At 41.4% G+C, this 12,907-nt stretch overlaps 1 protein-coding gene across 1 annotated transcript; it reads right to left on the reverse strand.

Moving 5' to 3' along the window:
* Nucleotides 1-2,701: 2,701 nt before the first annotated feature.
* Nucleotides 2,702-10,029, reverse strand: LOC8053454. The gene is made up of 5 exons (XM_040214311.3): nucleotides 9,915-10,029; nucleotides 9,657-9,805; nucleotides 6,102-6,169; nucleotides 4,944-5,027; nucleotides 2,702-2,826 (listed from the first exon to the last, which is right to left on the reverse strand). Exons 1-5 carry the CDS (start codon nucleotides 10,023-10,025, stop codon nucleotides 2,702-2,704), a joined length of 537 nt encoding a protein of 178 aa, XP_040070245.1. The 5' UTR covers nucleotides 10,026-10,029.
* Between the last annotated feature and the right edge of the window lie 2,878 nt (nucleotides 10,030-12,907).

Below are 12,907 nucleotides of genomic sequence, written 5' to 3' on the forward strand. Positions count from 1 at the left end.
TTTTGAAGTTCGACGACGTCAAAGAAATGCACATAGTATGGCGACCAGCGAAGACCTAGCGCCTACAGTGAAGTGGGTTGATTATTACTACTTTACGCAATCATTGCCACAATTTTGGTTTAATTTAGGGTGACTGAATGCGGAGGGCAAGTTCGTATGCTTCTTGCGCAGGGGTTGTGGTGACGTCAGAACGCCGAGCTCTGATTGGCTGGATTGAAAAGACAGTGGGTCGCCGCGACCCACTATCTGAGCGTCGTCTGCCCCTTAGCAACGTCATCTGCTAATCAACAGCTCTCTTACCTTTTCTGCGACTGTCGCAAGTGCAGGTTTTTACGAGTGAGCTCGACTTCGCCTTTCAGAGAGGGCAGACAAAATAACTCAAGCGGTACGTTGTTTTTGTCTAACGACTAGCAGACGCGCATCAAGGAGCGAAGCCTAAGCACTCACGGGGGAGGTGGCCGAGGCGCCGAGGTTTGTCTGCTAAGAGCCGAGAGCGAGGGTGGTTAGTGTGCGATGGTTGCCTCCTTTCATGTGCGGCTAGACTCCTCACTCTTTAACGGCGTCGGCGGGTTGGCGCGGTTGGCGCAGTTAACATTGTCTGCTTTACGTCTTCTAGTCAAAGTGATGGCTGCCTTACCTTTCCTGCGTCGGTCGGAGATTCACAGCTTTTCCACAGACGAGAACGCGGCCTTTGGAAAAGGGGAAGGTAAATACCTTGAAGGATACTTCCTTTCTTTTGAGGTGAAGGATTTCACTCTAGTAGCGAGTGTCCAGGCGTCGTTCAAGAATTATAGCTACACGATAAAAATGACGCTCTTCGATAAAGGCTACATTTTGGAGAGTCACTGTGAGTGCCCTTACTGGGCCGCAAAGTGCAGCCATATGGTGGCTACCGCACTTTACCCTGCTCTAAATGGACTCTCCAGGACGGACCTTTCACAGCAGTGGCTGCAACGCCCCAAGAGCAGCAGGTCGCACGCTCAAATCAGAAGTAAACATGATCATTCATCGCTATGTTAAAACGTTTGGCTGCACGAGTTTCGTGAATGGTACTTCGCGTTTAATGAGTTGTTCAAAGATAACCAGCTAAAGACAGATGACAACCGATGTAGTGACTGGAAACAAATGCCGCTATGCGATCGCTACTGGGACCAGACCTCAAAGCAAGCTGCCTTGAGATCTGCCTACTATCCTTCAATCAGAGCCAATCAAAGCTCGACGTTCTGACGTCATCACAACCCATGCAAGAGAAGCAGACAACCTTGTGCTCCATGTAGTTTTTCAGCTAATCAGTTTGCCACTTTTGTAAACAGTGCACTCTGAGAACTTGGAAAAATGCATGTTTGTTAATAAGAATTATATATTGCAATACATATTCCGAGTCACTAGCTGTGTGCAGTGCAGGCGAATGCAACGCAAGTCGAAGAGAGAAAGTGTGAGCTCTCTGAAGGCGGAACGGGTGAGGAGGATAATGAAGGGCGATGGAAGAAAGAGAGAGCACTAGAAACATTAGAGAGAAGGTTTCTCTAGTCTGCCCCAGCCTTCCTAGTGCTTGCCCTTTCTCCTTTCGCTTGGCGCTGCCTTCGCCTGTACTACACGCAACTAGTGACATGGAGTATAGGCAGGTAATGAAATCCAAAGTCACTTTTCGTTTGTACTTGGCTGTTTGTTGTTTAATTTTTTATGCCGCACTACATATTATTTGATAAATAAGGTATTCTTGTATTTATCTTCATGTTACATTTTACCGAATCTCAATAGACTTCTTCCAAAACTCAAAGCGCCCCATCGTAGCGAAATGCCACGCAGAGCACTCTGAGAACTAGCTGACCACTCAGTTTCGGCTTCACTTGAGGTGCTTCGATTGTTCCAAAATGTTGGCGTTGTGAGGAATGCTATCCCCAGGATTTTATCATCAAGCTTTGAGATTCCAGCTGTTACGCTGTGTAAATGCGGCTCCTGCAGTGGAAACGAGCATCGCGAGAGCCCTCGATTTCGATTCGTGACGATCAGTGCCCGACACGCATTCGGGTAGTGTTCGTGCCCAATCGCTGCCGTGACGGGAATTGCCGATCCTTAACAATGTGTATAAATCAGCGCGGGGCCTGTGCTTTGCCAAACACAGCGCGTGGCTATGATCAATATTGGTGGCGTGTAAGTGGATCCAGATTACGTGGCCGTGTGTTCCGGCTGCGAGTTGAGGAACAAACGCTACTCGTTTTTCGTCGATTTATTTTGGGATTTCTATTGCGTGAAGAAAAAACGACCACGTTTTATGTAGGTTATGAATATCAAGTAATAATTTTAGCTGGTATACGAAGCGACTCTAGCGTAATATGGTGCATCGCAAAAAGAACTGGTGAACGCACTGCTATCATAAATGGACTTTACGAATAACAGATATTCCACTAAGGTAATTAAACATCCTAAAGTCGTCATCAAAAGTAAAAAAAATACCTTGCATAATTTTATTGATTAAGCGTTTGCCCTGCAATACAACTATTTTTGCCTGATGCCGTACACATTAAGATGTTATCGAAATCACATGGACAATAAATTGAAATTTTCTGGTTGGGACAATATTATCTGTGAAAGAAGACACGTTTTAAATATGCAAATTCATATTTCTTTGAAGAAAAGTACACGAAAGTAAATTTTTCTATTCACACATATTTCATTGCGCGGACGTAATACTGGTCCCTCAAGCAGATCCACATTGAGCGCCGTAGATTTCGAGATATGATCTCCCGCAATATCTGGTATAGAGAGGGAGACATGCTGCAATGTTGAATTGGCGTGCATTTTTCTTCACGAACATTGAGCAAGCTGCAAAAAAAAAACAAGAAATGTGACTTTTTACAAATTGCGAAAGCGAAGTAAACTAGTGCGTCACCAGTAGGACGAGAAAGATTAACAGGATCACAAGCAAAAGGGCGGAGTTATTATTTCCGCAGTGTTTATTTTGAGCTTTAATTTTCACGGATATTACACATGAAAGATGTTCATTGTTACTCTATGATGCGAAATCAATTTATTACCCCGTACCAAGACGCTAATAGACAATGAAGTACAGTGAAACAGTTAGAAATACAAATAAAGTTTGTTAAAATACACCCTAATGAAACAAGTGTTTCAGTACGTATCAGACGAATAACAAATTTCGTTATATAAGCTGCAGCTGAAAGAAGTCTGTTCGACGAAGGCTGTTGTGAACCAACGTTCTCAATGGTCTCTAGATGAGTGAAGAGGAAGATTAATGTTGGGTGACGGAAAATGGATTTGCTGAAATATCAGTTCGAATTTGATGAGTGCAGCGTTGATTTTCGTTGTAAGTGCCAATTATCCAAAATAATAAGCTAGTCATCGTGCGTCACCACTAATAATGAATATGGCCTCTTTATGCCTCCCACACCGAATGGATGAAACAGAGTTAAAGTAAAGAAACATAATTTTACTCGAGTGCTTTTTATGAATTCTCATTCACGATTCCTACTTTAGTAACGTGGCCAAACGCTTGCCCTCGTCTTGACAAATACCAACCCCGCGCTGACCCCGCAGTCAAGCGGGATTAGTGCGGGCCTTCGGGCCGCATGCGTCCCGCAGGCCGCGTGATTGAGTCCCCTGCTAAAGTCTGCTGAAGGTTAAGAGTGCGGCACAAGCTCCTGCCACAAAGCCCTGCCCTCTTTCTACTTTAACAATGTAAACAATGGACAGGAGGCGAGTCCCTCCTCACCCACATTCAGCTTTCATTATTCTAAGTGAAAATAATACAGGGCTCTGTGGAAGGGAATTGTCCTGCACTCTTAGAATGCAACGGACTACAGTATGTCGTCAAAGAGTTTTAGAAACGGTAACTCGTTCTACAAATTCAAAAATTTCACTCTCAATATTTTCGTCAATCTCGAGTTAACATATGAAGTCGAATGGGTGTAGTACCGCGGTTGGACTCGGGCGTCTTCGCTGGAACTCACTAAGAGTGAAATGAACAAGTTGAAATGTTTAGATTGTGACAACTACGTGCTTGTGATTCGTATAATATTGTACTTTTAATTATTTTCTCAATGAGAAAATTTACTTCCTCACGGGCGTATTGATGAGTTATATAGTTATCAGAAATACTTTCTGCGCTGTGTGCTTGGCCACATGCTTGAGCGCTGCATAATTGCATGTCAGTTTCAAGAACCAATGCGTTGGATAAAATTGTGGCCGACTCAATTCTTGTTTTGAATATTTAAGTATTATAACCGCACTAATCTTCAAACTGTTGGTTTGTTATTGAAGACACAATGAAATGGTACAACGTAGGAACCTCTGAGTGACCTTGTGCTTTGAGCACAACCAAATCATTGGCGCGACGTCAATGTCCCTTGGAACTGAAGTACACTTCGAGGGATGACTAAATTATTAGCACACGGTTTCTGGAAATTAATGTCAGGCTCTCTCTTCTTACGGAAAAGAAGGTGCCCGGAAAATGGTTACGACTGTGCAGTGCAGAAGTGTAGATGTAGTGTTGATAGTGCAATCTGCTATGCAGAACCTGTTATGAGTTCAGCAATATAATAAACCACATTAGAGGCGGATGTTGGCAATACGGGGTCCCATGCACAGCTCCGCTCGTAGTGAAACCTCTGCAATTACGACGGCGCCCCAAAGATCATGAAGATTATTGTGCTCGTCACTTGTTTAATGCTTCAAACCCATAAGCACATTATTCAGGTGCCGCTGATTAGGAGAAACAAAACAAGCTCGAATTCAAACATCTACACATGAACTATATTTGCGTTACTTTTCTATTTGCTTTATTGAGCTCTACGTGTTCAAGTGCCCTCATGTAACTAAGAAAGAATTAATGAACCTAAAACGTTAATTCATTTTGAACGCGTTTCTAATGTATATTTTCATAGCAGGCGTCTTAATAAGACGAATGAACACAGGGTACTTACCGTTGGTTTCGTCACGATGCTGCACAACATGGCAAGAGCTATAGTCGCTGTATAGGATCGTTATGTTATAAAGAGGTTGACCACCTGTTGAAAGAAAACGGCTATCAGTGTTTAAATATCCACTGTCTGTTATTTCTAAATTTAAAAAAAAAATTACCGCGAGCGTATTTTTTTTTTTTTTGTTATGCATAATATATTCCATTTTGGATGAAGTAATATTTTATATTACATTTTTGGACTGTTTTAAATAAATTAGCTGTAAGCACTAAAATACTAGTGGCCAGTCGGTCGTAACCTGCAAGAGCAACGAATCGATATTATTACAACAAATGCGTGTATTAGTTCAGATATTGCTTAATGCTATGGTTTTTCATTCTCTAATATATCTATTGAGCGTCAAGTCTTGAAATACAAAAGAAGTAATCGACAAACTAAGACATGGTGCTCATACGGAGATTCGGTATTTCAAGCTTTATTAATCATGTTGATTACAGCTAATCTGAATAAATAAGATGAGAAAGTTGTCGGCTTTATTAGCAGGTAGTGTCAAATTTTAGTTAGGTCATCACATCTGATCAGCAATTAGAACAATAAATGTGTTCCATGAAAAAAAAATTTTCATCAGACTGTATGTACATTTTATATTCACATAAAACATGATCGATTATGCAGGGTCCTTATTAGATTCTTGGGACAGCTAGTTCAGATAATATTGTCTTCGGTAGTTAAATATTTTTTTTTATTATATTGTGTAAGTGAGGAGCGAAGATATTGGCACAATTGTTCCAACAAAGCCGGAACAAAAAATATAACGAAGGAAATATTGCATTGCATTATTAGAATTTATTTAACTGTGTTGCGGTAGAATTGCATTAATAGAATTTATTTAACTGTGTTTGATGTTTATATTATCAGTCGTGCTTGCGTGAACGGTGCGGAAGAGCAGGCCTTTTTCAAACAGATTGTTTGAGCATCATAGCGAAACGCCGTGCGAAAATATTGGAGCCTTATGGGCTGCCTTTCTGAGGTTAATTTGATTCTCACTTCATATGTCCGGTAAGACTTATAAAGCCTATCTTAGTCAATGATTTCTTGTTTACAGTAAGCAAATGTGAATTACTGGCCGTAATAACAACATGGAAGTATATTTTTACTCACTGCTTTGAAGAGAAATATCGATATCACTTGGACACTCTTGCACTTTAAAAACTTGGTTCTCAGTGGGGCTGTTAAAGATATAAGTTGTGACATTATTTCAATAACATGTTCACACATGAGTTTCAATAATAAGTTAACAACCTAATAACGCTTGCAAGCGGGATTAGCGGAATATAAATAAAAATCCCGATTAAGATGAAACACAATAAGCAGCACGGAAAACGAAAGTACGGCACGACATCCACCACATCGCTACAAAATTTGGTACACTACTCTAATATACACAAGATAACTCATAACTTCTTCTGATCACTACTAGCCTGACATGTTCTTCGTATAGACTGTATTCTGTAGAGGCAGTTACGAGGGCCAGCGCTTTTCTAATGAGAAAGAAACATAAACCTAAGTTATTTTTATAGTCTCCCGAAGGAAAAATCCATCAATGTAACCCTATTTGGTAGTCAGTTTTCTAGTGGACCGCTGACTGTGCCTGGCTGTACGTCAAGCATGTCTGATTGGCCAACAAGTTACTCTGACCGACAGTCAAACTCCAGTCAGACTCCACTTGTCGGCTTTCTGATGGTTTCCTGGTGGCAGTCGGCCGCCGCGAAATGCCATCAAGATGTCTTGATGGCGATTCTGATTGTACATCAATTGGCTCTGACTGTACGTCAAAAAGCTTTGACGTGCAGACAGACGTACGGTCAAAGGACGTAAAGTTCGTTCGGATACCACTATTTCGTCAAATCTATGAATACCAAAAATAATCTATGCACAAGAAAACGATTTCAGGACGTAAGCCCATAAAACCGCTGATGCTAGAGATATGACACGCAGCCGACCGACAACCTTGATCAGAAGCCCGCCGAACACGCCACTTCGCTGACTTCGCTTCGCCCATAGAGGCTTCGCCGAGCTTTCATGAACGATCGGTCTGAACTCGTTTTGTTTGCCCGCTTGCTCCAACCTGTCGATCCTGCCCGGGCTCTACAATGTCTACCCAGCCTGTTGTGAGTTCCGACGATGTAAGGGACTTTAGCGGTGTAGTTGAAGACGACAAGGTGTACCAGGTCTACTGGGCCGGAGACGCGAAAGGATCGTTCTACGACGCGAAAGTACTCTACATGGCAGGTGAGTAGAACTGAAGTACAGCGAGTGATGTACGAGTGCTTTGCATAACATGCTGAAGGCTTAACTGCATTTGCAGCCGAAGCATCTCGTATAAAACAAATGGTCAAAGCGAGTTTCCAAAGCGATAGTATAGCATAGGGGTTAAGGTGTCCGATTTGAACGGGAGTGGTCGCGAATTCAATTCGCAATGGTCCTGCTTTTTTTTTTTCTCGAACATTTTGTTTTATTGAGGCATTTGGCGAAATTTATGAGTGCGTATAGCTTTACTCTTATATAAATGCTGCCCTTGTCGATGAAATTCCCTTGGCAGTGGCAGTCAGACGCCATCTGATGGACCATCAGATGACGTCTGATGGTCCCTCACGTTCCACCAAGGCTGCTGACTGGCAGTCAGTGTCCCAAATTACGTATCTTGATGGAATTTTCAATAGGGCTGCAATGCGCTTCAGTTCCCGCTCAGATATATCACAAACCTAAGGTAGGCTCATACTCTATAATGACATTGATTTTCAATTGAGATATACTTCACTAGGATAAACGTATTAAAGGGCATTATTGAAACTGAAGATTGACTTATTTGTCTTTATTCTCAGTGAACGTGGCGATCGACTCCCTCTTGACTTGGCCAGGACCAAACTGCAGTCTTGGGTAAGTTACTTTTAAAAAGTAATTCGTTACAGTTACAGTTACTTTCAGAAAAAAGTAGCGAAGTTACCGTTACAGTTACCGCAACAAAAGAGTAACTCGTTACAGTTACAGTTACTTTTAAAAAGTGACGACGTTACTTTTCAGTTACTTTTCTATAACACGAAACATTTAGAAAAACTAGAAAACGCCCATCACCAAGGTTTATTGCATAGAATTAAAAAGTACATTTTTTACTTTATATTGTAACTTAGCAGCAGTTGCTTCTCGAAATTAGTGTCTAAATGTTTCCCTCGTTTGACGGCGAACAGGTCCCTGCCCTTGTTGGACAGACCCCGCGCAACCAGAGCAACGGGCAAACCACGCACAAACAGCAGTAAATTTTCTTTCTACTGTTGACACCACGCCGGAGTAGGGGCGCAAATTAAAATACGAAGCATGCGCAGTGCAGATTAGTGGTGCTAATCAAAATACGAAACATTCGCAATGCCCTCTTCGTGTATTTCTGTTTCACGGTTGATTCACCCGATTAAAAAGCGTTTGCTCAGAAAAAAAGAAAAACCACAACATAGATAGTGCTTCAAGACACTAAGATGTAAGTGTTCAGTCACCAAGTACAAGCGCGTGCGTAAAGATAACTATATTTTTTTTTTACATCACATCTACATGTGGCTATATTCGGGTCGTGACCCGCGAAAAAGAACGTATTTACAAGTTCGGGCAAGGCCAACTTCACACTCGAAACGTCGGAACAGACAATTTGGAAAGCGCAAGGAACAGCTAGACTGTACTCATTCACCGATATATTATTCATAAAAAACTGGAAAGTAACGACAAAAGTAACGTCGCTACTTTTATCGTTACCTTAGAAAAGTAATAGAACTACAGTTACAAGTTACATTTTGAAAAAGTAACTCGTTACAGTTACAAGTTACCGAAAAAGTAACGAAGTTACAGTAACGCGTTACTAGTAACGCGTTACTACCCAAGACTGGACCAAAGTTACTTTTGACTTTATTTAACTCTTGCTTCGTCACCTCTGCAGCATTCTAGTTCCAGCAAACCAGTGCAAACAGGCTATCCGTGACCAAGATAAATACCACGCTTGGCTTGTATGGTTCAATTAAGGCCATTATATTTTCGCTCGAGATAATAAGATATTTTCATTAGGAAATTAAGTACCATATTATGCTTTATCGCGGTGCTAAATGCTACAAGAATACACCCGAGAACGCGTTTGCCGGTTTGCAATTAAATTCTAGAAATACCTACATATAATGCACCCAATTACCAATGTACCTTATCTCGTTTACATTATTTACATAAACATGTCCTTTAATTTGATTAGGAACTCACTGCTCCTTTACAAACATTTTATTTTTGTCGGAACCTTATGTTTGATTCAGTTTTAAGTAATATGCCCTCCGGAGTTCTGATGTCCGCATTCTCTTTAGAGTAATAGCGGGCAAACATTGTTCCTATTATCAGTCTATTTTTTTATACTATTCCATTTCATTCACTTACACGCTACTAAGCATTTGTTTAGTACAAAGCACTGCACATGCATCATGCATATAACAAGCGGATTAAAAAAAAAACACGAAGATAAATTTCCTTGGAAGGCCCTGGGTTTCAGCAGCCACAATTTGCAAAATCACTTTGCAAAAAAATCGACAGTCAATTTTTTTTTTCTTTTTTTTTTATTGATGAAGGTCAGTTCGGCCGTTGACGACGTTTGTTTCTACTTAGTTCAACTTTTCCATGAGGGTTATTACGTACTTGTCTGTACCACTGCTTGATTTTGACGAAACGCTGTAGATGGCCTCCTTGGTTGTGGCGTCAAATTGCGTTTGCGTGAATGCAATGCATAACTTCCCTATGTCCACGGTGATATACTTGATATAGCCTTCTTTAAACGTATTCAGAAACTAAAAAAAAAAGAATAGATTGAATTATGCGTCTTTCAATAAACGCTACCAAATTGTCTAGTTAATTTACATAGAGCAAATGTTCGCAACAGAAACAATAGGACCTTACCCTCGATGCATTATTTCTTGTAGTAGGCGTGCAGTTTGTAGATGCTATCGCCGGTGATATGTAAGTTAAAATTAAAGCTCCGGCAACAAAAGATAAGTTTACCAGCGACATTGTGAGATCAACTTCTATTATCTCTTACGAATAAATGAATGGAAGGACAGCTAAGCACCTTTCTTCCGTGCACGATTGGTTGGGAAACAATCGGGGAGTTCGCTTTTTATTGGAATAAACTGGAGCAAAACAAACAAAAAATTCTTTTCGTAATTTTTTTTCGAAAAATTTCTAAATTTTGTGGCCATCCGGTCACATGGTACAGCCAAGGACAGCTGCGTTGGAGCAAAATCAATTAAACTCTTGCTCCACGTGCCGCCGCACATCCGCTTAGTTCGACAAGCACACACACAAAAGACACACGTCAAGGCTGACTTCGTACAGGACGATGCCTAGACGATACCTTTCATGCTGCAATAGGGTATACGCCGACGGTCTGTCGTAAATATGATATGTCATTTGTAGTCATGAAGATGACAACTCGCGTCTCAGTCACACGAACACCTTGAAATTCCTTTAAGTGGCCATGCGCACACCGCCTTTCGCCCTCCCACTGGCTACAATGTCGGTCAGAGTAGCACAACAGCACAAAGCGTGCGAAAGCCCAAACACACAAAAGCTGGAAACAATATATATATATATATTAATTTTTTTTTTTTTGACAGGCTGCATAATTGGATGTTTATTCGAAGTGGACATACTGAGTCGGTTTCAAGAATCGAGACTGCAGTCTACTGCAAATGGGAATTGCCTTGTTCAACATACACTCCTTTGAACTGGCGTTAGTCGGGGCCATCGGAAACACGTCGTGAGCTACTAATGAGGCTCGGAGCTTCGCTTAATGATTTCGACTAGATCTGGTCGATTAACAAACAAAAGGGAAACCCGGGGAGGATCCGTATTCCGTAGTAATGTGGGAGTAAAATATTAAGGTACCATTTCCTCGAGTCAGATTCCAGTCGTTCAGCACACAATATAATTAATTTAGTACGTAGATATTTCTTATGCTAATTTCTGTTGCCAGATATAAATAGTTCACCGACAAATTCGTTATAAATGTTTTAGAAAGTAAAGCATTTTTGTACATACATCGGTCTACTGTGGACAATTTAGATCTGTGAAAATACATTGCGCTTCTTCACACTGACAAATTTTGTTGAACTGACATCACTGTCGATATTAAAGCATGAAATGCTTTTAACAGAACCCCCAATCCTAAAAAAAACTGTCCGACCGACCGTCTCTCCGTCCATGCATTTCCCGCTAAATAATTTAGCGGGACAATTGAAATGGTTTCTAAACAACGTGACGTCAATGCGATCAGACTTCACATGACCTTACACCCGTTACATTTCCCCCTTTGAAAGTCGGCCGGAAAATGGATGTCACGTCACATGACGTCACGTGACCTCAACACTAATTTAGTTTCTCCCCTCAACTTAGCGAGAAAATTGACGCCCCTTGGCCTGACATCACCAATTGGCCTTTCCCGCTAAATTCAGCTGGAATATTCGATGCCACGCAACCTGACGCTACAACACCTCTACTTAAATTAAATTTCTCCTCTAAATCTAGCGATAAAACTGACGTCCCATGACCTTTCCTCCCATTGTGCCAGCTTAATGTCGCGGAGAAATTTATAAAAATGTGACGTCCTTTTCCCCGCTAAATTTAGCGGGGAAACTGAATTGGTGTTGAGGACACGTGGCGTCCATTTTCTTGCTAAATTTAGCGGAGAATTGAATTGGTGTTGAGGTCACGTGACATCAGTTGTCCCCCTAAATCAAGAGGAGAAACTGAATTGGTGTTCAGTTCACGTGAAGTCAATTTTCCAGCTAAACTTAGCGGGGAATCGAATTTCTGTTGAGGTCCCTTGACGTCAATTTCCTCGCTAAATCTAGCAGAGAAACTTAATTTAGTCATAGGGGACGTGACGCTGAGTCATGTGGCGTCATTTTACCTGCTAAATTTAGCGGGAAATTGAATCGGTGTTGAGGTCACGTGACGTGAATTTTCCCGCTAAACGTAGCGCGGTTACGCCGACGCCGGCGCCGCAAGACCCGGAAACTGGCGCCTAACAACTGCCCTCTAAAATGCCGGTTCCAATCTTTTCTCTTTGTTTATCTTGCGTATTGTCTTGCTGCCTCATTCATGTTCTTCTTGAAAGCGCCGAGCCATAGGCTGCGTTTACATGGATGCGACCGAAGTGAATCGAATCGAGATTTGACTATTTTGATTGGTAATAGATGGATATAAGAAAAGAAAGAAGGGAGACAGGGTGCGTGTAGTTCGTCCCCGTTCGAGTCAATGAGCTATGATCGCATACATACGAACCCAGACATTGACTGTCTCTGAGTGAAATCGCATATTAGACTACGGCGAACTCCTAGACAGCAACAAACGCGGCACTCTTATTGGAGGGTCGCAAGTACGCAATTGGTGTACGGAGTTGTGTAACTTACTTTTTTAAGCTAGACACGAAAAAACCGCACAAATCCGTGCCCGATATTTTTTTTTTTTTTTTTTTTTTCAGTGGCGATATTTATTTATTTTATTTTTTTTTTTGGGGGGGAGGGGAGTTGTGGGCATGTGCCAGACAGTTGCAGCTTAATGCTTTAAGAGTGGGTAAGTGCTATTTTTAAAAGTAAAAAAAAACATTGTGAAAACAACAATCATAACTCTGAGACAAGGGACAAAAATGAGGAAAACAATACCGTCTCAAAGATCATATCTGAGACGTCGTTGTGCTGTCCCTGTTTCTAAACCTAATCTCAAGCTTTGTTTTCTTCACTATGATCGTTCACTAGGTCGCCTGCGCAGGCAACTTTTATTTGACTAAGGAAAACTTGGAGAAACAAATTTAAATCTATGGAGCTCGTGGAGTCGCCGTTATTGCTACGAAATCAAGAACGAGTTTCAAAATGTTTTTTTTTTGCCTGAAT

Source organism: Ixodes scapularis, unplaced genomic scaffold (assembly GCF_016920785.2).
Source record: "Ixodes scapularis isolate PalLabHiFi unplaced genomic scaffold, ASM1692078v2 PGA_scaffold5__190_contigs__length_132052651, whole genome shotgun sequence".
Classification (NCBI taxonomy): domain Eukaryota; kingdom Metazoa; phylum Arthropoda; class Arachnida; order Ixodida; family Ixodidae; genus Ixodes; species Ixodes scapularis.

Bases quoted from the DNA above. Each gene is read 5' to 3' on its own strand.
- LOC8053454 (XM_040214311.3), bottom strand. From the start codon at position 10,025: ATGTCGCTGGTAAACTTATCTTTTGTTGCCGGAGCTTTAATTTTAACT. The intron at 9,806-9,914 runs GTAAGGTCCTAT...TTTTTTTTTTAG, and splicing joins CAAGAAATAATGCATCGAGG to TTTCTGAATACGTTTAAAGA. The intron at 6,170-9,656 runs GTACGTAATAAC...TATCTTTAACAG, and splicing joins TCAAGCAGTGGTACAGACAA to CCCCACTGAGAACCAAGTTT.